This window comes from Pelophylax lessonae (assembly GCF_965119305.1).
Source record: "Pelophylax lessonae genome assembly, chromosome: 6".
In the NCBI taxonomy this organism is placed as follows: domain Eukaryota; kingdom Metazoa; phylum Chordata; class Amphibia; order Anura; family Ranidae; genus Pelophylax; species Pelophylax lessonae.
The window spans coordinates 331199464-331220622 of NC_138773.1; the positions used below are offsets into that span (position 1 = coordinate 331199464).

Consider the following 21159-nt stretch of genomic DNA (forward strand, 5'->3'; position numbering starts at 1 on the left):
TTCCACACTTTCCTGTATATCCATAGTCCTGTCTGCAGAGTATTCCACACTTTCCTGTATACCCATAGTCCTGTCTGCAGAGTATTCCACACTTTTCTGTATATCCATAGTCCTGTCTGCAGAGTATTCCACACATTCCTGTATATCTATGGTCCTGCCTGCAGAGTATTCCACACTTTCCTGTATATCTATAGTCCTGTCTGCAGAGTATTCCGCACTTTCCTGGATGGATCTGCTCTGCTGGGGCCCCTTATACCCCTCCACACTGCCGGGCACTGATTGTGACAGTACATACCTCCTTCTCCCAGCACAATGACATGTACAATGGAGGGGGCGGGGCTGATAAGAGTGGGGGGCGGGGGTGATAAGAGTGGGGGGCGGGGCTGATAAGAGCGGGGGACACAGTCCATGTACTATTCTGGCAGCACAGATAACAGCGACACGCTGGAGGATCCGATAACCGACATTCCTCATCTACTGACACAGCGCTGCCCCTTTAAACTCTCTTATACATTGTATCAAAATGTATCAATCTGTATAAGAATATAAATCCGTAACAATGTACGGATCGCTCGGGGGTGATAGGACGGATTCTCGGGGGTGATAGGATGGATTCTCGGGGGGTGATAGGAAGGATTCTCGGGGGGTGATAGGACGGATTCTCGGGGGGTGATAGGACGGATTCTCGGGGGGTGATAGGACGGATTCTCGGGGGGTGATAGGACGGATTCTCGGGGGGTGATAGGACGGATTCTCGGGGGTGATAGGATGGATTCTCGGGGGTGATAGGACGGATTCTCGGGGGTGATAGGACGGATTCTCGGGGTGATAGGACGGATTCTCGGGGTGATAGGACGGATTCTCGGGGGGTGAGAGGACGGATTCTCGGGGGGTGAGAGGACGGATTCTCGGGGGGTGAGAGGACGGATTCTCGGGGTGATAGGATGGACTCTCGGGGGGTGATAGGACGGATTCTCGGGGGGTGATAGGATGGATTCTCGGGGGGTGATAGGATGGACTCTCGGGGGTGATAGGATGGACTCTCGGGGGTGATAGGATGGATTCTCGGGGGGTGATAGGATGGATTCTCGGGGGGTGATAGGATGGATTCTCGGGGGTGATAGGACGGACTCTCGGGGGGTGATAGGACGGATTCTCAGGGGTGATAGGACGGATTCTCGGGGGTGATAGGACGGATTCTCGGGGGGTGATAGGATGGATTCTCGGGGGGTGATAGGATGGACTCTCGGGGGTGATAGGATGGACTCTCGGGGGTGATAGGATGGATTCTCGGGGGGTGATAGGATGGATTCTCGGGGGGTGATAGGATGGATTCTCGGGGGTGATAGGACGGACTCTCGGGGGGTGATAGGACGGATTCTCAGGGGTGATAGGACGGATTCTCGGGGGTGATAGGACGGATTCTCGGGGGGTGATAGGACGGATTCTCGGGGGGTGATAGGACGGATTCTCGGTGGTGATAGGATGGATTCTCGGTGGTGATAGGATGGACTCTCGGGGGTGATAGGATGGACTCTCGGGGGTGATAGGATGGATTCTCGGTGGTGATAGGATGGATTCTCAGGGGTGATAGGACGGATTCTCGGGGGTGATAGGACGGATTCTCGGGGGGTGATAGGACGGATTCTCGGGGGGTGATAGGACGGATTCTCGGTGGTGATAGGATGGATTCTCGGTGGTGATAGGATGGACTCTCGGGGGTGATAGGATGGACTCTCGGGGGTGATAGGACGGATTCTCGGGGGGTGATAGGATGGATTCTCGGGGGGTGATAGGATGGATTCTCGGGGGTGATAGGACGGACTCTCGGGGGTGATAGGATGGACTCTCGGGGGTGATAGGATGGATTCTCGGGGGGTGATAGGATGGATTCTCGGGGGGTGATAGGATGGATTCTCGGGGGTGATAGGACGGACTCTCGGGGGGTGATAGGACGGATTCTCAGGGGTGATAGGACGGATTCTCGGGGGTGATAGGATGGATTCTCGGGGGGTGATAGGACGGATTCTCGGGGGGTGATAGGACGGATTCTCGGGGGTGATAGGACGGACTCTCGGGGGTGATAGGATGGATTCTCGGGGGGTGATAGGACGGATTCTCGGGGGTGATAGGATGGATTCTCGGGGGGTGATAGGACGGATTCTCGGGGGTGATAGGACGGATTCTCAGGGGTGATAGGACGGATTCTCAGGGGTGATAGGACGGATTCTCGGGGGGTGATAGGATGGATTCTCGGGGGGTGATAGGATGGATTCTCGGGGGTGATAGGATGGACTCTCGGGGGGTGATAGGATGGATTCTCGGGGGTGATAGGATGGACTCTCGGGGGTGATAGGATGGACTCTCGGGGGGTGATAGGATGGATTCTCGGGGGGTGATAGGATGGATTCTCGGGGGGTGATAGGATGGATTCTCGGGGGGTGATAGGACGGACTCTCGGGGGGTGATAGGACGGACTCTCGGGGGGTGATAGGACGGATTCTCAGGGGTGATAGGACGGATTCTCGGGGGGTGATAGGACGGACTCTCGGGGGGTGATAGGACGGACTCTCGGGGGGTGATAGGACGGACTCTCGGGGGGTGATAGGACGGATTCTCGGGGGGTGATAGGACGGATTCTCGGGGGGTGATAGGATGGATTCTCGGTGGTGATAGGATGGATTCTCGGGGGGTGATAGGACGGATTCTCGGGGGGTGATAGGACGGATTCTCGGGGGTGATAGGATGGATTCTCGGGGGGTGATAGGACGGATTCTCGGGGGTGATAGGACGGATTCTCGGGGGGTGATAGGACGGATTCTCAGGGGTGATAGGACGGATTCTCAGGGGTGATAGGACGGATTCTCGGGGGTGATTGGATGGACTCTCGGGGGTGATTGGATGGATTCAGGGGAGGGGTCCTGTGTTCCTGCAGCAGAGACGAGGCTCCATCCCGTCCCCTAGTAAAAGCTCCTCCCACATTTCAGGAAAACACCCCCTAGGCACACATTTAACCCTTTGATCGCGCTGTTTAACCCCTTCCCTGCCGGTGTCATTAGTACAGTGACAGTGCAGATCTTTAGCTCCAATCTCTGGATTGGTGTCACTGATTCCCACAAAGTGTCAGTCAGTGTCCGACTGCCCACCGCAATCCCCGACCCCCGCCATCACCAGACGGATTATACTACATAACTATCCCTGGTTTGTAGATGTGACATGAAGAGAGGGGAGGAGCACAGAGAGGGGCGGAGTGTGGAGAAGGGCGGAGCATGCTAAGAAGGGCGGATCGCAGAGAGGGGCGGAGCACAGACAGGGGCGGAGTGTGGAGAAGGGCGGAGCACGGACCATCACATTATCAGACGATCGCTCCAAATGCAATGTTTTTGTCATCTGATTTTCTGATTGTTCCCCTCCCCCATCTCCCCCGCTCTATAATGTCCTCATCTGACCGTCAGTGGAGTCCATACAATGATTGTCAGCTCTGTGGAGGAGAGGGTAAAGGCTGGTGATGGGGGAGGGGGTATTTCTGGGGGCTCATCAGACCCCCCAATACAAACAGAGGGTCCCCTCCCCCCCAACACCAGGGAGAGAGATGGGGGGGTCTGATACTCCCCCAGTGTTACCCCAACCTCTCTATCTGTATAATGGGGGGGGCCCCAAGAGTCTCCCAGAGAAACCCCTCAATCCTCCACATCACCCCTGAAACTTCACCCCCTCCCCCATATATATATTATCACCCCTCCCCCCATACATTCCCCCTATATTTATATTATCACACCCCTCCCCCTCTCCCGGTCTCACCGTACGGTTCTCGGTCTCTCAGGCACACCGGAAGCCGCTTCCACTCTCAGTCTCTCACTCTGCTCTGTGATTGGCCCGGTGTGGTGGGCGGGGCGATGTGAGAAGTCCTTCAACGGTCAGACAGCTCGGGGAGTCACGTGAGAGCGCCTCCACCAATCACCGGCCGGCATTCCTGACATCCCTCATCCCAGACCCCGCCCCCGGACGTCACCGCCAGCGACATCTCCATGGTGACGGAGGGAGGCTGTGAGGGGGCGGAGCGACGGAGGAAGAGTTCAAACTGAAGCAGGAGCTGCCGGAGGAGGTGAGAGGAGAGAGGGGGGGGGGGATGGTGGGATCTGTATCACCCGCTGCTGGTAACCCCAATCTTAGGACAAGGAGGTGAGGGGACACCGAGATCATCCCCCTACCCAGTGTGACCAGAGGTCTGTGTACTTCCGGGTATGAGGGGGGGGGGGTCATGTGACCGCTGAGCTCTGTGTACTTCCGGGTATGAAGGGGTCATGTGACTGCTGAGCTCTGTGTACTTCCGGGTATGAGGGGGGTGGTAAAAATGCGACTCTGCAGCATGTTTTTAACCCCTCCCTCCCATTGTCACAAGTGTAAAGGCTTCTTCAGGCTGGGTGCAGAGTGTTGTTGGTGGCTGTGGGTCGGATTGTAGGGATCCCAGCATTGCATTCCCCTGTGGATGCGGATATTAGAGAGGATGACTGGCCTATAGTTACCCGGGATAAATCTCGGCCCCTTCTTAAATATTGGTACCACGTTGGCTTTTTTCCAATCTGCTGGCACCATACCCGTCTGTAAACTATCCTTAAAGATCAAGAATAATGGTCTGGCAATCACCTGGCTGAGCTCTTTAAGAACCCTTGGGTGCAAGTCATCCGGTCCCGGAGATTTATTTATGTTAAGTTTCTCTAGTTTAGCTCTAAGTCTATCCTCTGTTAGCCATGGCGGCACTTCCTGAGGTGTATTATTTAGTTCGGCCTTACAAGCTGGGTTCGTGTAGCCCCCCGATTCCTTTGTGAAGACTGAAGAGAAGAAATTATTTAACACTTCCGCCTTTTCCCTGTCCTCAGTGGCCATTTTTCCTTTATCATCTTTTATGGGGCCAATGTGTTCTGGCCTCGCTTTCTTACTGTTTATATACTTAAAGAACTTCTTGGGGTTCTTTTTACTCTCCTCCGCTATATGTCTCTCGTGTTCCATTTTACCCCCCCCTGATTTCATCTTTACATTTCTTATTACACTCTTTGTAATGCTTAAATGCTGCCAATGACCCCTCAGTCTTGTATTTTTTGAAAGCCTTTTCTTTAGTATTAATATGCATTTTGTTAATCCCCTCAACCCCCTCGGATTTCTTCTGATCACCTCAGATCCCCTCCAACCACCTATAATCCCCTCTGCTTCCCTGATATCCCCCCCCCCCCCCGTGACCACCTCCAGTTCCCTCTGCTTCCCTACAATTCATTCTGACCACCTCCAATCATCTCCAATCCCCCCTGACCACCTCTGATTTCCCTCAACCTCCTCCAATCCCCCTCAACCACTTCTAATCCCCTCTGCTTCCCTCCATTCCCCCCTCCAACCACCTCTGCTGCCCTTCAATCCCCCCCCCCCCCCCCCGACTGCCTCTGATCCCCTCGGCTTCTCTCCAATCCCCTCTGCTTCCCTCCAATACCCCCCCCCCCACCACCTCTGCTTCCCTCAGATCCCCCCACCCCCTCATGACCACCTCCAATCCTATCTGCTTCACTCCAATTCCCCTCCCCCCTCCCCCCAACCACCTCCAATCTCCTCTGCTTCCCTCCAATCCCCTCCAATCTCCTCCAATAACATCAGATCACCTCTGATCCCCTCCAATGCCCCCCGACCTCCTCCCAGGGCCGGTGTTCCGTGAGAAAACCATACCCTCGTCACTTCCGGTTCCGCTACGGAGGGTATGGATTTCTCACGATAGTTAAACTTGCGGCGGGTACATTAAAACACTTCGGGTGCAACATAAATCATCTCCTCTCCTATCGCTGTAACTTCCCTCATCTCCGGTAATAAATATAAAAGCGGATCACGGAGCCGCGATCGCCGTCACATTTACGTCTCATACTCCCGCCGCCGCTTTTATATTTATTACCGGAGATGAGGGAAGTTACAGCGATAGGAGAGGAGATGATTTATGTTGCACCCGAAGTGTTTTAATGTACCGGCCGCAAGTATAACATTAGAAACATTGCCGTGATAATTTCATGCCCACCGAGCATGCGCACTTCTCAAATTCTTTCTTCTTCAATCACGTATCCGGGGCTCTGAGCATGCGCACTACTGCGCTGCTCAGCTGTTTCAGACAGGAAGTGACGAGGGTATGGTTTCTCCACGGGGTATGGTTTTTTAACGTTACACCGGTGCTTCCACTAGGCAAACTAGGCAGCCGCCTAGGGCGCAGCCACGAGTCAGCACTCACTCACCGTCATGAATGATCCTTGTGAGCTGAGGGGAGGGGCGGCAGTGGGGGAGGAAGAAAGGACAGAGGAAGATGCCAGGTGTCCGGGGCAGTGGCAGAACTACCAGGCCCTGGCTTTCCACCATTGTTGGGGGAGCCTCAAGGGGCAGGAAAGGAGCCAACCGAAGTGCTAGCTGCATAATGATCCTCTTCGTCTGGAGCTCAGCGGCCTAAACCCTGGGCGGGAAGTGACTCTCTAATCTGAGCTGGCGGGCAGCCGTCATTTCCCTGGGTCGATATTAAGCAGGGAGTGGAGGAGAGCTGAACCTGAGCCGGAGCTCAGCACTGGAGGGCGGCACCTTTACTGGAGCAGAAGTGACGAGGCACAGGAATGGTCTGAGGAGGTTGGTGATGAAGGAGGTGTGGAGCTCTCCGACTGCTGCTTCTCCCTCCACCAGGAGCCGGTTGGAGCTGTGGTGAGCACTGTGGTCCAGGAGAGGAGCGTCCTGGGAGAAGGAATCAGCAGGATCACAGTGAAGGAAGGCAGAGTGCAGGCCACTCTTTTGATACTGCCCAGTAAGTGTCCCTAGAACAGGGAATCAGGGTCCCTGGGTGTGACATGGAGGATCCCTGGTGTGAAAGAGAATTGTGGTCACCAGGTATACCATGCGGAATCGGAGTCACCAGGTGTGACATGGGGGAGAGGGGTCATAAGTGTTACAGGGGTTTGGGGGTCACCAGGTGTGCCATGAGGAATTGGAAACCCTGGGTGTGCCATGGGGGATTGAGGTCCCCAAGTGTGACATGGAGGAACATCAGGGTCTCCGGGTATGACATAGAGGAACATTGGGATCACCGGGTATGACAGCATTACATGGAGGAACCATCAGATCAGGGTCACTGGATATGACATAGAGCAGTTTTTAACCCCTTCCCTTTTTTTGGGGGGGGGGGGGGCGCAAGTAGCTGATCTTGCCTAGGGCGTAAAACAGTCTAGCACCGGCCCTGCCTCCTCCGATTCCCCTCCAGCCACCTCCAATCCCTTTTGATCCCCCCAGACTACCTCCAACCACCTCTGATTCCCTCCAATTCCCCCCTTGATCCCCTCCAATCTCCTGATCTCCTCTGACCACCTCCAACCACCTTCAATCCTCTCCAATCCCTCTGACCACCTCCAGTCCCCCCCAACCCTTTCGATCACCACTAAACACCTCCAATCCCCCCCAGACCACCTCTTATGTCCTCTGCTTCCCCCAATCCCCTCAGCTTCCCTGCAATCTCCTCTGGCCACCTCCAATCCCCCGCCCAACCACCTCCGATCTCCTCTGACCATCTCCAACCACCTCCAATCCCCTCTGCTTCCCTGCAATCTCCTCTGACCACGTCCAATGCCCTCCAATCATCTCCAATCCCCCCTGACCACCTCTGATTCCCCCCAACCTCCTCCAATCCCCCCCAACCACTTCTAATCCCCTCTGCTTCCCTCCATTCCCCCCCACCCTCCGACCACCTCTGCTGCCCTTCAATCCCCCCCCCCCGACTGCCTCTGATCCCCTCGGCTTCTCTCCAATACCCCCCCCCCACCACCTCTGCTTCCCTCAGATCCCCCCACCCCCTCACGACCACCTCCAATCCTATCTGCTTCACTCCAATTCCCCTCCCCCCCCCCCCCCCCAACCACCTCCAATCTCCTCTGCTTCCCTCCAATCCCCTCCAACCACCTCCAATCTCCTCCAATAACATCAGATCACCTCTGATCCCCTCCAATGCCCCCTGACCTCCTCCGATTCCCCTCCAGCCACCTCCAATCCCTTTTGATCCCCCCGGACTACCTCCAACCACCTCTGATTCCCTCCAATTCCCCCCTTGATCCCCTCCAATCTCCTGATCTCCTCTGACCACCTTCAATCCTCTCCAATCCCTCTGACCACCTCCAATCCCCCCCAGACCACCTCTGATGTCCTCTGCTTCCCCCAATCCCCTCAGCTTCCCTGCAATCTCCTCTGGCCACCTCCAATCCCCCCCCCCCCCCGCCCAACCACCTCCGATCTCCTCTGACCATCTCCAACCTCCTCCAATCCCCTCTGCTTCCCTCCAATCCCCTCTGCTTCCCTCCAATCCCCTCAAAACCTGACCACCTCTGTCCCCCATAGCTAAGTCTTCTCCGTTGGGTCTCCTATAGCCGAGTCTCCTCCCTCGGGTCCTGGTACAGCACTGGTCTTCATTGGTTTGTACTGGTCTGTATTGGTTAGCACTGGTCTGTACTGGTATGACTGGGATGTGTTTTTCTCTTGGTTGCAGATGGAGATCTCTGAGTGGGAAAACATTAATAAGCTCCTGAAGCGGCATGGCTGCAGCGCGGTGCAAATCTCCGAACGGGACGACTTATCAGGTAATGAGGAGCACAGACAGTGCAGAGTTCCGGTGTCTGATGATGTCACATTGAGGGAGGAGTGTACAGAGAGGAGCACAGACAGTGCAGAGTGCCGGTATCTGATGATGTCACATTGAGGGAGGAGTGTACAGAGAGGAGCACAGACAGTGCAGAGTGCCGGTGTCTGATGTCACATTGAGGGGGGAGGGTACAGAGAGGAGCACAGACAGTGCAGAGTTCCGGTGTCTGATGATGTCACATTGAGGGGGGAGTGTACAGAGCGGAGCACAGACAGTGCAGAGTTCCGGTGTCTGATGATGTCACATTGAGGGAGGAGTGTACAGAGAGGAGCACAGACAGTACAGAGTTCCGGTGTCTGATGATGTCACATTGAGGGAGGAGTGTACAGAGAGGAGCACAGACAGTGCAGAGTGCCGGTGTCTGATGATGTCACATTGAGGGGGGAGTGTACAGAGCGGAGCACAGACAGTGCAGAGTTCCGGTGTCTGATGATGTCACATTGAGGGAGGAGTGTACAGAGAGGAGCACAGACAGTGCAGAGTGCCGGTGTCTGATGATGTCACATTGAGGGGGGAGGGTACAGAGAGGAGCACAGACAGTGCAGAGTTCCGGTGTCTGATGATGTCACATTGAGGGGGGAGGGTACAGAGAGGAGCACAGACAGTGCAGAGTTCCGGTGTCTGATGATGTCACATTGAGGGGGGAGTGTACAGAGAGGAGCACAGACAGTGCAGAGTTCCGGTGTTTGATGATGTCACATTGAGGGAGGAGTGTACAGAGAGGAGCACAGACAGTGCAGAGTTCCGGTGTCTGATGATGTCACATTGAGGGGGGAGTGTACAGAGAGGAGCACAGACAGTGCAGAGTTCCGGTGTCTGATGATGTCACATTGAGGGAGGAGTGTACAGAGAGGAGCACAGACAGTGCAGAGTTCCGGTGTCTGATGATGTCACATTGAGGGAGGAGTGCACAGAGAGGAGCACAGACAGTGCAGAGTGCCAGTGTCTGATGTCACATTGAGGGGGGAGTGTACAGAGAGGAGCACAGACAGTACAGAGTTCCGGTGTCTGATGATTTCACATTGAGGGGGGAGGGTACAGAGAGGAGCACAGACAGTGCAGAGTTCCGGTGTCTGATGATGTCACATTGAGGGGGGAGGGTACAGAGAGGAGCACAGACAGTTCAGAGTTCCGGTGTCTGATGATGTCACATTGAGGGAGGAGTGTACAGAGAGGAGCACAGACAGTTCAGAGTTCCGGTGTCTGATGATGTCACATTGAGGGAGGAGGGTACAGAGAGGAGCACAGACAGTGCAGAGTTCCGGTGTCTGATGATGTCACATTGAGGGGGGAGTGTACAGAGAGGAGCACAGACAGTACAGAGTTCCGGTGTCTGATGATGTCACATTGAGGGAGGAGTGTACAGAGAGGAGCACAGACAGTGCAGAGTTCCGGTGTCTGATGATGTCACATTGAGGGAGGAGTGTACAGAGAGGAGCACAGACAGTGCAGAGTGCCGGTATCTGATGATGTCACATTGAGGGAGGAGTGTACAGAGAGGAGCACAGACAGTGCAGAGTGCCGGTGTCTGATGTCACATTGAGGGGGGAGGGTACAGAGAGGAGCACAGACAGTGCAGAGTTCCGGTGTCTGATGATGTCACATTGAGGGGGGAGTGTACAGAGCGGAGCACAGACAGTGCAGAGTTCCGGTGTCTGATGATGTCACATTGAGGGAGGAGTGTACAGAGAGGAGCACAGACAGTACAGAGTTCCGGTGTCTGATGATGTCACATTGAGGGAGGAGTGTACAGAGCGGAGCACAGACAGTGCAGAGTTCCGGTGTCTGATGATGTCACATTGAGGGAGGAGTGTACAGAGAGGAGCACAGACAGTGCAGAGTGCCGGTGTCTGATGATGTCACATTGAGGGGGGAGTGTACAGAGAGGAGCACAGACAGTGCAGAGTGCCGGTGTCTGATGATGTCACATTGAGGGGGGAGGGTACAGAGAGGAGCACAGACAGTGCAGAGTTCCGGTGTCTGATGATGTCACATTGAGGGGGGAGGGTACAGAGAGGAGCACAGACAGTGCAGAGTTCCGGTGTCTGATGATGTCACATTGAGGGGGGAGTGTACAGAGAGGAGCACAGACAGTGCAGAGTTCCGGTGTTTGATGATGTCACATTGAGGGAGGAGTGTACAGAGAGGAGCACAGACAGTGCAGAGTTCCGGTGTCTGATGATGTCACATTGAGGGAGGAGTGCACAGAGAGGAGCACAGACAGTGCAGAGTGCCAGTGTCTGATGTCACATTGAGGGGGGAGTGTACAGAGAGGAGCACAGACAGTACAGAGTTCCGGTGTCTGATGATTTCACATTGAGGGGGGAGGGTACAGAGAGGAGCACAGACAGTGCAGAGTTCCGGTGTCTGATGATGTCACATTGAGGGGGGAGGGTACAGAGAGGAGCACAGACAGTTCAGAGTTCCGGTGTCTGATGATGTCACATTGAGGGAGGAGTGTACAGAGAGGAGCACAGACAGTTCAGAGTTCCGGTGTCTGATGATGTCACATTGAGGGAGGAGTGTACAGAGAGGAGCACAGACAGTACAGAGTTCCGGTGTCTGATGATGTCACATTGAGGGAGGAGTGTACAGAGAGGAGCACAGACAGTGCAGAGTTCCGGTGTCTGATGATGTCACATTGAGGGGGGAGGGTACAGAGAGGAGCACAGACAGTGCAGAGTTCCGGTGTCTGATGATGTCACATTGAGGGAGGAGTGTACAGAGCAGAGCACAGACAGTACAGAGTTCCGGTGTCTGATGATGTCACATTGAGGGGGGAGGGTACAGAGAGGAGCACAGACAGTGCAGAGTTCCAGTGTCTGATGATGTCACTTTGAGGGAGGAGTGTACAGAGCGGAGCACAGACAGTGCAGAGTGCCGTGTCTGATGATGTCACATTGAGGGAGGAGTGTACAGAGAGGAGCACAGACAGTACAGAGTTCCGGTGTCTGATGATGTCACATTGAGGGGGGAGTGTACAGAGAGGAGCACAGACAGTGCAGAGTTCCGGTGTCTGATGATGTCACATTGAGGGAGGAGTGTACAGAGAGGAGCACAGACAGTGCAGAGTTCCGGTGTCTGATGATGTCACATTGAGGGGGGAGTGTACAGAGAGGAGCACAGACAGTGCAGAGTTCCGGTGTCTGATGATGTCACATTGAGGGGGGAGTGTACAGAGAGGAGCACAGACAGTGCAGAGTTCCGGTGTCTGATGATGTCACATTGAGGGGGGAGGGTACAGAGAGGAGCACAGACAGTGCAGAGTGCCGGTGTCTGATGTCACATTGAGGGGGGAGGGTACAGAGAGGAGCACAGACAGTGCAGAGTTCCGGTGTCTGATGATGTCACATTGAGGGGGGAGTGTACAGAGAGGAGCACAGACAGTGCAGAGTGCCGGTGTCTGATGATGTCACATTGAGGGGGGAGTGTACAGAGAGGAGCACAGACAGTGCAGAGTGCCGGTGTCTGATGTCACACTGAGGGAGGAGTGTACAGAGAGGAGCACAGACAGTGCAGAGTTCCGGTGTCTGATGATGTCACATTGAGGGAGGAGTGTACAGAGAGGAGCACAGACAGTGCAGAGTGCCGGTGTCTGATGATGTCACATTGAGGGGGGAGGGTACAGAGAGGAGCACAGACAGTGCAGAGTTCCGGTGTCTGATGATGTCACATTGAGGGGGGAGGGTACAGAGAGGAGCACAGACAGTGCAGAGTTCCGGTGTCTGATGATGTCACATTGAGGGGGGAGTGTACAGAGAGGAGCACAGACAGTGCAGAGTTCCGGTGTTTGATGATGTCACATTGAGGGAGGAGTGTACAGAGAGGAGCACAGACAGTGCAGAGTTCCGGTGTCTGATGATGTCACATTGAGGGGGGAGTGTACAGAGAGGAGCACAGACAGTGCAGAGTTCCGGTGTCTGATGATGTCACATTGAGGGAGGAGTGTACAGAGAGGAGCACAGACAGTGCAGAGTTCCGGTGTCTGATGATGTCACATTGAGGGAGGAGTGCACAGAGAGGAGCACAGACAGTGCAGAGTGCCAGTGTCTGATGTCACATTGAGGGGGGAGTGTACAGAGAGGAGCACAGACAGTGCAGAGTTCCGGTGTCTGATGATGTCACATTGAGGGAGGAGTGCACAGAGAGGAGCACAGACAGTGCAGAGTGCCAGTGTCTGATGTCACATTGAGGGGGGAGTGTACAGAGCGGAGCACAGACAGTGCAGAGTTCCGGTGTCTGATGATGTCACATTGAGGGGGGAGTGTACAGAGAGGAGCACAGACAGTGCAGAGTGCCGGTGTCTGATGATGTCACATTGAGGGGGGAGGGTACAGAGAGGAGCACAGACAGTGCAGAGTTCCGGTGTCTGATGATGTCACATTGAGGGGGGAGTGTACAGAGAGGAGCACAGACAGTGCAGAGTTCCGGTGTTTGATGATGTCACATTGAGGGAGGAGTGTACAGAGAGGAGCACAGACAGTGCAGAGTTCCGGTGTCTGATGATGTCACATTGAGGGGGGAGTGTACAGAGAGGAGCACAGACAGTGCAGAGTTCCGGTGTCTGATGATGTCACATTGAGGGAGGAGTGTACAGAGCGGAGCACAGACAGTGCAGAGTGCCGTGTCTGATGATGTCACATTGAGGGAGGAGTGTACAGAGAGGAGCACAGACAGTACAGAGTTCCGGTGTCTGATGATTTCACATTGAGGGGGGAGGGTACAGAGAGGAGCACAGACAGTGCAGAGTGCCGGTGTCTGATGATTTCACATTGAGGGGGGAGGGTACAGAGAGGAGCACAGACAGTGCAGAGTTCCGGTGTCTGATGATGTCACATTGAGGGGGGAGGGTACAGAGAGGAGCACAGACAGTTCAGAGTTCCGGTGTCTGATGATGTCACATTGAGGGAGGAGTGTACAGAGAGGAGCACAGACAGTTCAGAGTTCCGGTGTCTGATGATGTCACATTGAGGGAGGAGGGTACAGAGAGGAGCACAGACAGTGCAGAGTTCCGGTGTCTGATGATGTCACATTGAGGGGGGAGTGTACAGAGAGGAGCACAGACAGTACAGAGTTCCGGTGTCTGATGATGTCACATTGAGGGAGGAGTGTACAGAGAGGAGCACAGACAGTGCAGAGTTCCGGTGTCTGATGATGTCACATTGAGGGAGGAGTGTACAGAGAGGAGCACAGACAGTGCAGAGTGCCGGTATCTGATGATGTCACATTGAGGGAGGAGTGTACAGAGAGGAGCACAGACAGTGCAGAGTGCCGGTGTCTGATGTCACATTGAGGGGGGAGGGTACAGAGAGGAGCACAGACAGTGCAGAGTTCCGGTGTCTGATGATGTCACATTGAGGGGGGAGTGTACAGAGCGGAGCACAGACAGTGCAGAGTTCCGGTGTCTGATGATGTCACATTGAGGGAGGAGTGTACAGAGAGGAGCACAGACAGTACAGAGTTCCGGTGTCTGATGATGTCACATTGAGGGAGGAGTGTACAGAGCGGAGCACAGACAGTGCAGAGTTCCGGTGTCTGATGATGTCACATTGAGGGAGGAGTGTACAGAGAGGAGCACAGACAGTGCAGAGTGCCGGTGTCTGATGATGTCACATTGAGGGGGGAGTGTACAGAGAGGAGCACAGACAGTGCAGAGTGCCGGTGTCTGATGATGTCACATTGAGGGGGGAGGGTACAGAGAGGAGCACAGACAGTGCAGAGTTCCGGTGTCTGATGATGTCACATTGAGGGGGGAGGGTACAGAGAGGAGCACAGACAGTGCAGAGTTCCGGTGTCTGATGATGTCACATTGAGGGGGGAGTGTACAGAGAGGAGCACAGACAGTGCAGAGTTCCGGTGTTTGATGATGTCACATTGAGGGAGGAGTGTACAGAGAGGAGCACAGACAGTGCAGAGTTCCGGTGTCTGATGATGTCACATTGAGGGAGGAGTGCACAGAGAGGAGCACAGACAGTGCAGAGTGCCAGTGTCTGATGTCACATTGAGGGGGGAGTGTACAGAGAGGAGCACAGACAGTACAGAGTTCCGGTGTCTGATGATTTCACATTGAGGGGGGAGGGTACAGAGAGGAGCACAGACAGTGCAGAGTTCCGGTGTCTGATGATGTCACATTGAGGGGGGAGGGTACAGAGAGGAGCACAGACAGTTCAGAGTTCCGGTGTCTGATGATGTCACATTGAGGGAGGAGTGTACAGAGAGGAGCACAGACAGTTCAGAGTTCCGGTGTCTGATGATGTCACATTGAGGGAGGAGTGTACAGAGAGGAGCACAGACAGTACAGAGTTCCGGTGTCTGATGATGTCACATTGAGGGAGGAGTGTACAGAGAGGAGCACAGACAGTGCAGAGTTCCGGTGTCTGATGATGTCACATTGAGGGGGGAGGGTACAGAGAGGAGCACAGACAGTGCAGAGTTCCGGTGTCTGATGATGTCACATTGAGGGAGGAGTGTACAGAGCAGAGCACAGACAGTACAGAGTTCCGGTGTCTGATGATGTCACATTGAGGGGGGAGGGTACAGAGAGGAGCACAGACAGTGCAGAGTTCCAGTGTCTGATGATGTCACTTTGAGGGAGGAGTGTACAGAGCGGAGCACAGACAGTGCAGAGTGCCGTGTCTGATGATGTCACATTGAGGGAGGAGTGTACAGAGAGGAGCACAGACAGTACAGAGTTCCGGTGTCTGATGATGTCACATTGAGGGGGGAGTGTACAGAGAGGAGCACAGACAGTGCAGAGTTCCGGTGTCTGATGATGTCACATTGAGGGGGGAGTGTACAGAGAGGAGCACAGACAGTGCAGAGTTCCGGTGTCTGATGATGTCACATTGAGGGGGGAGGGTACAGAGAGGAGCACAGACAGTGCAGAGTGCCGGTGTCTGATGTCACATTGAGGGGGGAGGGTACAGAGAGGAGCACAGACAGTGCAGAGTTCCGGTGTCTGATGATGTCACATTGAGGGGGGAGTGTACAGAGAGGAGCACAGACAGTGCAGAGTGCCGGTGTCTGATGATGTCACATTGAGGGGGGAGTGTACAGAGAGGAGCACAGACAGTGCAGAGTGCCGGTGTCTGATGTCACACTGAGGGAGGAGTGTACAGAGAGGAGCACAGACAGTGCAGAGTTCCGGTGTCTGATGATGTCACATTGAGGGAGGAGTGTACAGAGAGGAGCACAGACAGTGCAGAGTGCCGGTGTCTGATGATGTCACATTGAGGGGGGAGGGTACAGAGAGGAGCACAGACAGTGCAGAGTTCCGGTGTCTGATGATGTCACATTGAGGGGGGAGGGTACAGAGAGGAGCACAGACAGTGCAGAGTTCCGGTGTCTGATGATGTCACATTGAGGGGGGAGTGTACAGAGAGGAGCACAGACAGTGCAGAGTTCCGGTGTTTGATGATGTCACATTGAGGGAGGAGTGTACAGAGAGGAGCACAGACAGTGCAGAGTTCCGGTGTCTGATGATGTCACATTGAGGGGGGAGTGTACAGAGAGGAGCACAGACAGTGCAGAGTTCCGGTGTCTGATGATGTCACATTGAGGGAGGAGTGTACAGAGAGGAGCACAGACAGTGCAGAGTTCCGGTGTCTGATGATGTCACATTGAGGGAGGAGTGCACAGAGAGGAGCACAGACAGTGCAGAGTGCCAGTGTCTGATGTCACATTGAGGGGGGAGTGTACAGAGAGGAGCACAGACAGTGCAGAGTTCCGGTGTCTGATGATGTCACATTGAGGGAGGAGTGCACAGAGAGGAGCACAGACAGTGCAGAGTGCCAGTGTCTGATGTCACATTGAGGGGGGAGTGTACAGAGCGGAGCACAGACAGTGCAGAGTTCCGGTGTCTGATGATGTCACATTGAGGGGGGAGTGTACAGAGAGGAGCACAGACAGTGCAGAGTGCCGGTGTCTGATGATGTCACATTGAGGGGGGAGGGTACAGAGAGGAGCACAGACAGTGCAGAGTTCCGGTGTCTGATGATGTCACATTGAGGGGGGAGTGTACAGAGAGGAGCACAGACAGTGCAGAGTTCCGGTGTTTGATGATGTCACATTGAGGGAGGAGTGTACAGAGAGGAGCACAGACAGTGCAGAGTTCCGGTGTCTGATGATGTCACATTGAGGGGGGAGTGTACAGAGAGGAGCACAGACAGTGCAGAGTTCCGGTGTCTGATGATGTCACATTGAGGGAGGAGTGTACAGAGAGGAGCACAGACAGTGCAGAGTTCCGGTGTCTGATGATGTCACATTGAGGGAGGAGTGCACAGAGAGGAGCACAGACAGTGCAGAGTGCCAGTGTCTGATGTCACATTGAGGGGGGAGTGTACAGAGAGGAGCACAGACAGTACAGAGTTCCGGTGTCTGATGATGTCACATTGAGGGGGGAGGGTACAGAGAGGAGCACAGACAGTTCAGAGTTCCGGTGTCTGATGATGTCACATTGAGGGAGGAGTGTACAGAGAGGAGCACAGACAGTACAGAGTTCCGGTGTCTGATGATGTCACATTGAGGGAGGAGTGTACAGAGAGGAGCACAGACAATGCAGAGTTCCGGTGTCTGATGATGTCACATTGAGGGGGGAGGGTACAGAGAGGAGCACAGACAGTGCAGAGTTCCGGTGTCTGATGATGTCACATTGAGGGAGGAGTGTACAGAGCAGAGCACAGACAGTACAGAGTTCCGGTGTCTGATGATGTCACATTGAGGGGGGAGGGTACAGAGAGGAGCACAGACAGTGCAGAGTTCCAGTGTCTGATGATGTCACTTTGAGGGAGGAGTGTACAGAGCGGAGCACAGACAGTGCAGAGTGCCGTGTCTGATGATGTCACATTGAGGGAGGAGTGTACAGAGAGGAGCACAGACAGTACAGAGTTCCGGTGTCTGATGATGTCACATTGAGGGGGGAGTGTACAGAGAGGAGCACAGACAGTGCAGAGTTCCGGTGTCTGATGATGTCACATTGAGGGGGGAGGGTACAGAGAGGAGCACAGACAGTGCAGAGTTCCGGTGTCTGATGATGTCACATTGTGGGAGGAGTGTACAGAGCAGAGCACAGACAGTACAGAGTTCCGGTGTCTGATGATGTCACATTGAGGGAGGAGTGTACAGAGAGGAGCACAGACAGTGCAGAGTTCCGGTGTCTGATGATGTCACATTGAGGGGGGAGTGTACAGAGAGGAGCACAGACAGTGCAGAGTTCCGGTGTCTGATGATGTCACATTGAGGGAGGAGTGTACAGAGAGGAGCACAGACAGTGCAGAGTTCCGGTGTCTGATGATGTCACATTGAGGGGGGAGTGTACAGAGAGGAGCACAGACAGTGCAGAGTTCCGGTGTCTGATGATGTCACATTGAGGGGGGAGTGTACAGAGAGGAGCACAGACAGTGCAGAGTTCCGGTGTCTGATGATGTCACATTGAGGGGGGAGGGTACAGAGAGGAGCACAGACAGTGCAGAGTTCCGGTGTCTGATGATGTCACATTGTGGGAGGAGTGTACAGAGAGGAGCACAGACAGTACAGAGTTCCGGTGTCTGTTGATGTCACATTGAGGGAGGAGTGTACAGAGAGGAGCACAGACAGTGCAGAGTTCCGGTGTCTGTTGATGTCACATTGAGGGGGGAGGGTACAGAGAGGAGCACAGACAGTGCAGAGTTCCGGTGTCTGATGATGTCACATTGAGGGAGGAGTGTACAGAGAGGAGCACAGACAGTGCAGAGTTCCGGTGTCTGATGATGTCACATTGAGGGGGGAGGGTACAGAGAGGAGCACAGACAGTGCAGAGTTCCGGTGTCTGATGATGTCACATTGAGGGGGGAGGGTACAGAGAGGAGCACAGACAGTGCAGAGTTCCGGTGTTTGATGTCACATTGAGGGAGGAGTGTACAGAGAGGAGCACAGACAGTGCAGAGTTCCGGTGTCTGATGTCACATTGAGGGGGGAGGGTACAGAGAGGAGCACAGACAGTGCAGAGTTCCGGTGTTTGATGATGTCACATTGAGGGGGGAGTGTACAGAGAGGAGCACAGACAGTGCAGAGTTCCGGTGTCTGATGTCACATTGAGGGAGGAGTGTACAGAGAGGAGCACAGACAGTGCAGAGTGCCAGTGTCTGATGTCACATTGAGGGGGGAGTGTACAGAGAGGAGCACAGACAGTGCAGAGTTCCGGTGTTTGATGATGTCACATTGAGGGAGGAGTGTACAGAGAGGAGCACAGACAGTACAGAGTGCCGGTGTCTGATGATGTCACATTGAGGGAGGAGTGTACAGAGAGGAGCACAGACAGTGCAGAGTTCCGGTGTCTGATGATGTCACATTGAGGGAGGAGTGCACAGAGAGGAGCACAGACAGTGCAGAGTGCCAGTGTCTGATGTCACATTGAGGGAGGAGTGTACAGAGAGGAGCACAGACAGTGCAGAGTTCCGGTGTCTGATGATGTCACATTGAGGGAGGAGTGTACAGAGAGGAGCACAGACAGTGCAGAGTTCCGGTGTCTGATGTCACATTGAGGGAGGAGTGTACAGAGAGGAGCACAGACAGTACAGAGTTCCGGTGTATGATGATGTCACATTGAGGGAGGAGTGTACAGAGAGGAGCACAGACAGTACAGAGTTCCGGTGTCTGATGATGTCACATTGAGGGGGGAGTGTACAGAGAGGAGCACAGACAGTGCAGAGTTCCGGTGTCTGATGATGTCACATTGAGGGAGGAGTGTACAGAGAGGAGCACAGACAGTGCAGAGTTCCGGTGTCTGATGATGTCACATTGAGGGGGGAGGGTACAGAGAGGAGCACAGACAGTGCAGAGTTCCGGTGTCTGATGATGTCACATTGAGGGAGGAGTGTACAGAGCAGAGCACAGACAGTACAGAGTTCCGGTGTCTGATGATGTCACATTGAGGGGGGAGGGTACAGAGAGGAGCACAGACAGTGCAGAGTTCCAGTGTCTGATGATGTCACTTTGAGGGAGGAGTGTACAGAGCGGAGCACAGACAGTGCAGAGTGCCGGTGTCTGATGATGTCACATTGTGGGAGGAGTGTACAGAGAGGAGCACAGACAGTGCAGAGTTCCAGTGTCTGATGATGTCACTTTGAGGGAGGAGTGTACAGAGCGGAGCACAGACAGTGCAGAGTGCCGTGTCTGATGATGTCACATTGAGGGAGGAGTGTACAGAGAGGAGCACAGACAGTGCAGAGTTCCGGTGTCTGATGATGTCACATTGAGGGGGGAGGGTACAGAGAGGAGCACAGACAGTGCAGAGTTCCGGTGTCTGATGATGTTACATTGAGGGAGGAGTGTACAGAGAGGAGCACAGACAGTGCAGAGTTCCGGTGTCTGATGTCACATTGAGGGAGGAGTGTACAGAGAGGAGCACAGACAGTGCAGAGTTCCGGTGTCTGATGATGTCACATTGAGGGGGGAGGGTACAGAGAGGAGCACAGACAGTGCAGAGTTCCGGTGTCTGATGATGTCACATTGAGGGAGGAGTGTACAGAGAGGAGCACAGACAGTGCAGAGTTCCAGTGTCTGATGATGTCACTTTGAGGGAGGAGTGTACAGAGCGGAGCACAGACAGTGCAGAGTGCCGTGTCTGATGATGTCACATTGAGGGAGGAGTGTACAGAGAGGAGCACAGACAGTGCAGAGTTCCGGTGTCTGATGATGTCACATTGAGGGGGGAGGGTACAGAGAGGAGCACAGACAGTGCAGAGTTCCGGTGTCTGATGATGTTACATTGAGGGAGGAGTGTACAGAGAGGAGCACAGACAGTGCAGAGTTCCGGTGTCTGATGTCACATTGAGGGAGGAGTGTACAGAGAGGAGCACAGACAGTGCAGAGTTCCGGTGTCTGATGATGTCACATTGAGGGGGGAGGGTACAGAGAGGAGCACAGACAGTGCAGAGTTCCGGTGTCTGATGATGTCACATTGAGGGAGGAGTGTACAGAGAGGAGCACAGACAGTGCAGAGTTCCGGTGTCTGATGTCACATTGAGGGAGGAGTGTACAGAGAGGAGCACAGACAGTGCAGAGTGCCGGTGTCTGATGATGTCACATTGAGGGGGGAGTGTACAGAGAGGAGCACAGACAGTGCAGAGTTCCGGTGTCTGATGATGTCACATTGAGGGGGGAGTGTACAGAGAGGAGCACAGACAGTGCAGAGTGCCGGTGTCTGATGATGTCACATTGAGGGGGGAGTGTAGAGAGAGGAGCACAGACAGTGCAGAGTGCCGGTGTCTGATGATGTCACATTGAGGGAGGAGTGTAGAGAGAGGAGCACAGACAGTGCAGAGTTCCTGTGTCTGATGATGTCACATTGAGGGGGGAGTGTACAGAGAGGAGCACAGACAGTGCAGAGTTCCGGTGTCTGATGATGTCACATTGAGGGGGGAGTGTACAGAGAGGAGCACAGACAGTGCAGAGTTCCGGTGTCTGATGATGTCACATTGAGGGAGGAG

The 21159-nt window shown here is 54.3% G+C and overlaps 1 protein-coding gene across 1 annotated transcript in view; it reads left to right on the top strand.

The window, feature by feature from the left end:
- Positions 1-4028: 4028 nt before the first annotated feature.
- The window catches only part of CEP70 (centrosomal protein 70), a gene marked incomplete at its 5' end in the record, with an annotated part of 40371 nt that continues 23240 nt past the window's right edge, over positions 4029-21159 (top strand). Inside the window, 3 exon segments of the mRNA XM_082260677.1 lie at positions 4029-4068; positions 4071-4105; positions 8540-8630. Of these exon segments, the coding sequence (XP_082116803.1) occupies positions 4029-4068; positions 4071-4105; positions 8540-8630 (166 nt within the window).